Source organism: Brienomyrus brachyistius, chromosome 11 (genome assembly GCF_023856365.1).
Source record: "Brienomyrus brachyistius isolate T26 chromosome 11, BBRACH_0.4, whole genome shotgun sequence".
Lineage (NCBI taxonomy): Eukaryota > Metazoa > Chordata > Actinopteri > Osteoglossiformes > Mormyridae > Brienomyrus > Brienomyrus brachyistius.
This window is the reverse complement of record NC_064543.1, coordinates 5682926-5691689: the sequence shown is the minus strand read 5'-3', so window position 1 is coordinate 5691689 and position 8764 is coordinate 5682926. Positions and strand designations below refer to the sequence as shown.

Sequence of the window (8764 nt, the reverse complement as noted above, 5' to 3'; positions counted from 1 at the left end):
CGGCCAGAACTGGAAAACACCATTCCAAAGGAAACCCTTTATACTATGAATAAAATTATACCTATTCCTGGCGGCACCAAACGCACCCAAACTACTCAAAGAAAATTGGTATTTTTAGTAAACAATTTCTGTTGGTAAGTTGCAGGAAATCTATTCATACATTTTCTATAACATATACGTAACCAATACAAAATCACAATGAGCCTATACCCTATTCCAAAAGCCATAGGGTCAAGATAGGGAACACCATGTATGGAATGTATTGATCTTTCACAAAATATTAACTTGACTGGACTTCAGTCAAGTCATCTGGCTTTAACATTCTGATATAAAACAGGTCCTATTGAATGTGACAAGTCCTTCAGAAAAATAGTTTCCTAAAACTTACTTCCAGCTGAACAGTACCATTTTATTTTACAACTTTAAAACCTGTCACGTTTGCATCATGGTTTTGTGGTACATAATTGTATTAATAATATATAGGCCTACATAATTAGTGTTATGTACACTCGGGTGATAAAATATTCTAGAAGGATGAATTTATTCTGTGAAATGCACTGTGTAAAACCCAACTGATTAAAGCACGGGAGGTGACAGGTCTCTAAGCTGGGACTCTCAGCTGACATCGTTCTGTATCTCTGAATTGCTTTGTCATTACGGAGGAAGTAGGATTCGCCTCTGTCTTCTCTGTTGTAGCAAGCAGTAAGACGGCATCCCTGCAAGGTAAGATATTTTTATTATTTTCCTAATATTTTATGTTAATGGAGGAGGAATTTTATTTTTCAAACTAGTATTTGTTTGTATATAGTATTTGTATATATGTAATGATACTTTTGTTATTGTTAAACGTACACTAGAGGGGCAGGTGCTCGAATGGGGCCGGGGGGGGGGGCATTAGGGTTGTGTCCACATCAGAAAGGGCCACTTTCAGTTGTTCGGCAACCCCCCACACATACAGGTCTGCATTAAACAGTCCACTCTCCATTCTCTTTCGTCAGAGAGTTTTCTTATTTACCCAAGGAACCCCCGCAGTGTCGCGATGTTCTGTGAGGGCTACTCAGACGCCCGAGGAAGGCACCACTCCGGTTTCCACTGCCCCCGTCTTTCCGATTTCCCGGATCTGTCCTACTGCTGTTGGCAAGGAGACGACCTCAAACAATGCTGCAACCGATCGCAATATCACAGCATTATGAACTCCAGAATGTTGCAGAACAAATCCACGGGCTTTGGTCACAGGTCAGTAACAGCTGTACCCAAGCCAAATTCCAACCCAGTTTGTACTCGCTCTGGGGGAACTCTGATAAATGATGCCACAGTTCAAGTCTTATCATCACGTTTATTACTGATATCCCAAGAAGAAAATAATTAACAGACATCACATTGAACTGTTTAAGCAGTTTGACTTTTCAGTCCCACCCGGTATCTTTCTACCGTCCATCTACAGAGAAACTTCCAGTGATTAGCAATAGCAATTAAGCATGTAGTTGCGGCACCTCCGCAACTATACGCACTGCGCTCCAACTATTAGACAGACTCGCGTGCCGCGCCTTTGTGTGTTTTGCGTGTTTTGGCAGCAATCGTGGTTGATTGTGTGTGTGAGAGAGAAAACTCCCCGGTTAACATTCTAAGGCGGTGACGTACAATCTTAAATATACATTTCTTTTGTTTCCGACCGGCTCAATGTAAGACCTGTCAAATTGTTTTGTTTCTGAGTGGCAGAACCCGCGGGTAATTCTGCCGAGTCTCCCCCTTATCTTAATCGGCAATCGCTATTCAGACAGTGCCGGATTTATACAGTAAAGCTGGCCTGTAGTTGCTGGAGATGTAAGCAGCCATACCTAAATACTTAAAGCTTCGTGGCAGAAATCTGAGCTGAAATGAAACCTCAATAATTTAAGAGCTGGTACGGCCATTGTTCTGGCAAAGTCACTCTAGAACCTCATGCTGTCAAAACGCTTTAATACTGTGAAATAGTTTATTTTCTATCAAAATTTAAACAGATTAAAGGTGAATTCATTCAGAAATTATGTATACTTTTTTAAATAAAAGAAACAAAACACTAAACATTTTAAACATTATGAAATGTTAGAATTCTGACCAATTACAATGCTTGCAACGAGTCATACAAGCGTTCTGTTTCCCATAGTAGCTGACCAGTCTGTCTGCTGGTGGTCCTCCTCTATGGGGCCCTTGTGATGGTCCTGATGGTGGTGGATCTTCTGTGGTTCTGTCACACCCGAGGGCTCCCTGTGGAAGCCAGCGCACTTACAAAGTACCACACCTGCCCCCGGTGGTTGGCCGGCCTCCTGGTCCCTAAAGGCAACCAGGCACGTCTCTGTCATAGCAACAGGAACTTAACTCTACTTCAGCACGAGGTCCCTCGGGAGTCTCCACATCTCCACGGCAACTGGACCAACACAGCGTCTTGCAGTCACCGCAGTACTCAAAAGACTGAGCTTTCAATTTCATTCAGGGACAAGTTATAAGACGGCTTATTGTCTCCCCAGCTACCTTTGCCAGGGACCACACTGAGTGGAACTCACAGTCAAGGTGTAACTGAGAGCAGCATTTTTCAAGTCCTCACACCTTATGTCTTGTGTCATAGACAGTAAATTGTTTTTATGGATGGATGTTTTTCAGCACACCATTTTTTTCCAGATAGGCTGCAATTACTACATTTCCTTGGTTGGAATGAATAACTTCCATCTTCTTTTTCGTAAAGCTTAAATCCAAACCTTGTGTTTATAAGTAGTTTTAGTGGAAAAACTGATGACTACAATGTGCATTGTAAAGTTAAGTGTTTATGGAGTCACTAAATATCTCAGTCAGTCACAAACATCCAAGGTAAATTATCAGATTGTCTCACAGCTGTGAGGTAATTTTTCACTCTTCTGCAATCGCACAAACATGCACAGTATGACAAACCCATTCACACACTGGCAGGCTGAGTAAAACTGACTCTCAACAACTTTTCGATGTAAACTGTAAAAGTAGCAAACATGTGCTTTAGTGCATCTGCTTACTCTCTCTGGATTTTTTTTAATCATCATAGCACAGAGTTTTTATCTCAAAACCAGCTCCATTAACATAATTTGATAATGCAAACAATTAGTGTGCAGATGGGTGAGATGTGCCCATGAACAGAGCATGTTACCTTCAACTGGGTTTGGTTGGGAGTGGTTGTTGTTTATGACAGATACAGCCCCCACCCCAGAATTACTGTATGTCTGGCATGTGTATCAGATGGTGTTTCTACGACTTAAGTCTACAGCTCCTCATTGTCAAATCAAGAATGACACCATTTGAAAGTAACTGTTCAGTGCAATTTGATTACTTTGAAACGTAGCTGATGGAAAACACTTAATAAAGGTATCATAGAAGGAACTAGATGTTTCTCATAACATTACAGAGTGCCTGGTTTTCTACGTTCTTTAAATAAGGATGAACTGATGCAGGGGTCATTGCAGGTTAGGATCCAGCTGACAAACATTTTTGCACAAGGTACTGCAGGTTACCAGTACAGCAGTAGGACAAGTTTACTTCTCCTGAATGCCAAACAGCTTTTAAACATAACTCAGAGTATTTTAATTTCTCATGATTTTCACATCTTGCTCCACCGTTCCAGTCCTTCTGCCCCAAGAGTTGATGGTGCTGATGTATGAAAACGGGCCAGGAAACGACACCAAGGGAGACACTACATTTATTTTATGCCTACACTAAACTGTCCAATCGCTAATTTTTCTTCTGCATTTCCAGAATGTTCCGAGAGCCATTTCATAATGCTTCATGGACAGACAGCCCATAGCATGACTAGGGTGGATGAATGCAAAATGGATGGATGGATGGAAGTACTGCTGTTAGTTAATATAATTTTATTTACATATTAAAAACAGATATAGGAATTTATTCACACAAGCTCATTAAATCGCATTTCAATATTTTGTAAAAAGTCTTAAAATTGTTTAAAAAGCAAATTCATGGGATCAAAGCATTGAAATGCAAACAATTAGTCAAAGACTACATTAAAATGGACAGTTTGGGTCATTTGAGATGCACCCTCAAGAGACAAGAATGAAAGAAAGAAGGAATGAAAGAAAGAAAGAAAGAAAGAAAGAAAGGGCTCATTCAGGAAGGAGACAGACTTCTTGTAGGTCCTTATTCCGGTGCAGGTCAGCTGGAGCTCACAGCACAATCTTAAAAGAACTGGAGAGAAGGTTGTATTTAAAAAAAATCCTCAAAATGATGTCACAAATACAAGGTGATGACATTTTCCAAATGCTTACCTGACAAAATCTGGAGACCTGGAGATGACATGCTGGAATTCTGAGAGGTTCACTGTTCCATCTTTGTCAATATCTGACTCCTCAAGGATCTACAGATGACCACAAAGACAACAACTACTTCACTGATGAACCTTTTCCACCACAATTTTCACAATAAACGAAAAAAAACATAGACAACTGTTTGTTAAATTTGTTAGCGTTAGCTTGTCCATAATATTAGGTATGCTCAGCCACATGTTAATTAGTAATTTAATAAGCAAAAGCCACATGTTACTTAATTAGTTATTTAATTAGCAAAAGATGCCCAAGGAACTTGTGTTCTGTTTTACACATCAGGTTTTGCTAGGAAAACTAATCAAAACACTGTGGACTCTCACGTTGTTGATAAGCTGCTTCATCTCATCAGAGGTGAGTCTGGTTTCGTCCGTGTCCCCGGTCAGGCAGTTTACAAGCCTCTCTAGGTCCTTGCGGTCCAGGGTTCCATCATCATCGAAGTCTGACAGAGCAGAAAATCGGAGCTTGTAAATGCACACCCTCACCCCCAAGTCCAGGGTGCTGCCGAACATGAGACTCCTTACCAAAAATGCGGAATGCATAGTGAGATTTAATGTCCGAAGTAGCAGAATCGCTGAAGGCACTTAACAGGTCCAGGAAGTCCTCGAATGTCAAGCTGCCATCTTTGTTATCAGATGTGGAGAACACGAGACATATCCTTTCCTTGAAAGGGTTAGACTGGATGGGGAGAGGAGATGGGGGTGTCCTTGAGTTGAGCAATAAAAGGTAGAGCTTATCATTAATGAGTTGTTTTCTTATGCCAATGTTACTCTAGATAACATCCTAAGACGTTAATACCTTGAGTTCTGGTAATGTAAGAATCCTACTCATGGGCACCCGGGGGTTAGGACAGTTCCTGTCATCTCTGGCCAGAAGTTCAGTGAATCTTTTGTGAGCCCTCAAAATATCAAAATACAAAATATCATAATCTAAATCCGAATTTGCATGCTTTCCTTTCACGGCATTTAAGACAGCTTTTATTGTTATTTGTTTGACAAACATCATATCAAGGGTTAGATGCCCCAATTAGATATAAAGACAAACTTTTCAACATCATTAACTAGTGATCAAAATCCATATGTCAGTCACTGCGCTTCAAATGCAAAGTAATTTGACATTAAAACCACATTTTAAGACGTTTTAATGCATTTTATATGACTAATCGATAATCTTAATGAAATAATTCACTTACAACAAGATCTCTTGTTTCGTTAAAAACGTCAGCTCCTGAAACAACAAATACATTTAATAAATGAACACGGGAAACATATTTTAGCAGTTTCATTATAGAAAGTTGACCGCCACCCAAAGTTTTTATTAGTTAGCAAAACACGTTAGCGGACTGTGTTTACTTCACCTGGTACTCAGACAGCAAGTCCTTCGGCAGCTGGCTGGCTGTTGTCCCCATTGTCGAAATAACAAAGTTCTGATGCGTTACATCAACTTTAAATTAAAACGTTTTATTAAAATCGCCCAAACTGCCAGCCGCCTCTTCCGGAGGCCCAGGCAACTCGTTGTTTTAATTTCGGTACTTCCTTTTCCGGAATCCATGTTGCCATGGAGACCAGCTAGCAAACTTTGCTTCATTACACAGTATGTTACTAAACAGCCGACTCGCTATGTAACTAGCTCGTTAAGTATAGGTAAAGCTTGTTTATACCGCTTTTCACTTTTTGGACCATTTAGTACCTGTGGCATTTAAGACAGGTTTCGCTAACTAGCTAACCTTAATCTGTTACTTGTACTCATTTTAAATTTAAACGTTATAGGTGAGGAAATATATCAACTCATGTGAAACAGTTTTGCTAATGTAGTTTAAAACCGGCGAGCTCAGTGATTTTATTTCGACACAACCCGTTTTCTTCAGGCATATTTCTGGATACCCTGGATGGCGTTCCGAATAATGACGTCATTAAGTGATGGCAGCTCCCGATGGCGTTTGAGAGCCATAATTCAGTATAAGGTTGGTATCGCCGGTCGATCGTTATATTTCCCTAATCACTAGTGTCTGCCCCCCCCCCGAATATCTTTAACTTTCTCCAGGGACGGATCTAAGAAGTGCACCCCCAAGTAAATACATGGTGACGTTTGTTGCCTCTCCACAAAATAACAATAACTTAATAATAATATGGAATATTTTGACTTCTAAGCAGGACCATGGAAGAGACAATGTGCAGCGCGTTACCTTCATAAATACAACTGCCCCCTGATGACCACCTTAATTAAAATTTTCTACAGGCGCTACTGCATTTCTCCACCCTTGTAGGTTGTTAATATTATTAAACTTAAAATTACCAGATTAAAAAGACTCAACATTTTAACACTAAAATCAAAATGAGAGATTACGATCGAAAGAACTGATAACATCTATACCCTTTGTAAGCCGACACTAAAAAGTTCAAATATATTTGTCCTTATTTACAACTTTTAGTTATTTAAATTGTAAAATAATTCTTGAAATCGGATGGAAGCATGCAGGAATTAAGATATTTAAGATGCTTTTGCTGAAGATCGTTTGTTGTTGATATTGCAGAATATTAATTATATACACCGTCCATCTGACACTACGCATTTCCATGGATCTAGAAAATTAAAATGAGCGAGAGGTTTTGAATGGATTGTAATACTTAGTTTCACATATAAGGAATAATACATTATTATTTATTTTGAGCATATGCCTCTTTCAACGTATATGTCGAATGCAAATTATATTTAGGTAAGTATATGCAGATAAATAGTAATATCTTACTAAGCTATGCTGTCGTTCAAGTGTACTGATATTCAGATATGTTTGTGTGTCCCGTCAGTAGCAGACCGCTGGCCCCCTCTTGTGGTGACCGGAAAGTCACATGAACAATTCCTCCAGGCCTGTCTTCCTCTTCTGGAGGATCTCTCCTACTGTTTATCAATTAAAAGTACATCGTTATCAAGGCTAATTTGTTTTGATATTCCTATGATTAGTAACTTGATGCCTAATTCAAGTCCCCAGAAATATACCAGAGGAAAATATTCAGGTTGGGTGTGTTTGAGGGACAAACCAGATTAGAGCCACTTACATTTCCAGATTTTCTAAAATTAATTACTGGCTATGAATAAATTTTCCCACCCCACCCCCCCCAAAAGACGTCACAGTGAAAGTGTTTGTTTTTCGTTCTATTTGTGTGTCCACAGGGGCGCAGCAAGGAATTCTGAGCCACCTGACTAAATGTCACCTTGAGCCCCTTTGTGGTGGAGGGGGGGGGGTCACACTCGGGCCCCCTGCACTCCAGTGCCTGTGAAAACATGACCGTTCCCCCCCCAGTTGGTTCCGTGTTTATCACGACTTCATTTCATTCTGACTGCAAACCTGTCAGCCACACCTCAAACACATGTTTAGCTTTGAAAAAACAACCGACACTTTGAGAGTTTAGGACAACCTGTAGTCTGAAAGCACAAGTGCCCTTTTTTTCAGAAACCAGTCTACGCCGGAACTTGTGTCATTGGGGGCTCATTCAGTTTCTAGTCCATTGCTGATACAGGCCTCTCAGTTTGTCCGGTCTTCCTTTATTGACCAGCCCACGCTGGTTGGCCTTGGGGGTCATGCAGAGACTAGTCCACGTCGTACTAACAAATATTAATGTAATGTTTTCAGAGAAACCACAGCATGGTGTTGAGAAAACACATAAGCTATAAACCAGTGTCGCGTTGTGGCTGTGTGTGCAGACGTGTGCACGCTCTCTGCACTCACACGATGCGGAAAATTGCACTTAAAAAAAGGAGGAGGCAGAACTTTTACCAAATTTTTAAATTTTATGAAATAATCCTACCCAAAGAAACTAAAACTGCAAACACTGCCGACTTAAATAAATACTAAAAAGTCTTTGTAATATTGTGTTGTGATATTTTCATTCCTTTCATTCAGATGTTTTAACTATTTTTCTTATTAATCATTATAACAAAAACAGAGGAGCAAAAAATTGTGTTTTTCCTCCCGAAAAACCAGCTTCAAACTGACTTACTCACACGGTCAATAAAACTGAAATCAAAAACAGAATGTCTGCTATCAGCTGAAATAAAATTAAAAATGTCAAACGAATGTGAAGCCCACCTTCTTATGTGACACATTCTTCCAGAATCATCCATGAGGTACAGATTACTGCACAGTTTCGGGTGTCCAGCTCTTCATTTGGCCGTTTGTGTGAAGCACTGGGACAGACATTATTCAAAACAAGGGTTATTTACTGTGATTAATCACATACACTTGCTTGTATAGTTATAATATATAAAAAAAAGAGTATTCGCTGCACAAAAAATATCCTGTGATACAAGAAGGATGCACATACTTCCCATTTTGGTTACTTAAAAATCAGTGTTTCTCATGAAATATCCAAACAGATGCCAATGTGTGGCAATACGCCAGGTACAATTCTGAGAAATTTGAAAAATCT

General features: G+C 39.7%; 1 protein-coding gene and 3 long non-coding RNA genes across 5 annotated transcripts; 2 read left to right on the top strand and 2 right to left on the bottom strand.

Annotated features, from left to right (window-relative positions):
* Positions 1-560: 560 nt before the first annotated feature.
* On the bottom strand, positions 561-2239 carry LOC125751563 (uncharacterized). Its single transcript, XR_007400675.1, has 3 exons — positions 2099-2239; positions 1016-1131; positions 561-716 (listed from the first exon to the last, which is right to left on the bottom strand). It is a non-coding gene; the product is annotated as an uncharacterized LOC125751563 (long non-coding RNA).
* On the top strand, positions 591-3828 carry LOC125751565 (uncharacterized). Its single transcript, XR_007400678.1, has 3 exons — positions 591-723; positions 999-1236; positions 2147-3828. It is a non-coding gene; the product is annotated as an uncharacterized LOC125751565 (long non-coding RNA).
* Positions 3829-3855: 27 nt separating this feature from the next.
* Positions 3856-5889, bottom strand: LOC125751562 (calcium and integrin-binding protein 1-like). Its single transcript, XM_049030551.1, has 7 exons — positions 5695-5889; positions 5530-5564; positions 5136-5235; positions 4862-5015; positions 4661-4779; positions 4284-4372; positions 3856-4203 (listed from the first exon to the last, which is right to left on the bottom strand). Exons 1-7 carry the CDS (start codon positions 5743-5745, stop codon positions 4182-4184), a joined length of 570 nt encoding a protein of 189 aa, XP_048886508.1. The 5' UTR covers positions 5746-5889; the 3' UTR covers positions 3856-4181.
* Positions 5848-7263, top strand: LOC125751564 (uncharacterized). Of its 2 annotated transcripts, none has more exons than XR_007400676.1 (3): positions 5848-5930; positions 6205-6300; positions 7145-7263. It is a non-coding gene; the product is annotated as an uncharacterized LOC125751564 (long non-coding RNA). The 2 variants fall into 2 exon arrangements; XR_007400677.1 differs by having other exon boundaries at positions 5906-5980.
* The last annotated feature ends 1501 nt before the right edge of the window (positions 7264-8764 follow it).

Bases quoted from the DNA above. Each gene is read 5' to 3' on its own strand.
- LOC125751562 (XM_049030551.1), bottom strand. From the start codon at position 5,745: ATGGGGACAACAGCCAGCCAGCTGCCGAAGGACTTGCTGTCTGAGTAC. The intron at 4,373-4,660 runs GTGAGAGTCCAC...GGTCATCTGTAG, and splicing joins TGAAGCAGCTTATCAACAAC to ATCCTTGAGGAGTCAGATAT. The intron at 4,204-4,283 runs GTAAGCATTTGG...CCTTCTCTCCAG, and splicing joins AGGTCTCCAGATTTTGTCAG to TTCTTTTAAGATTGTGCTGT.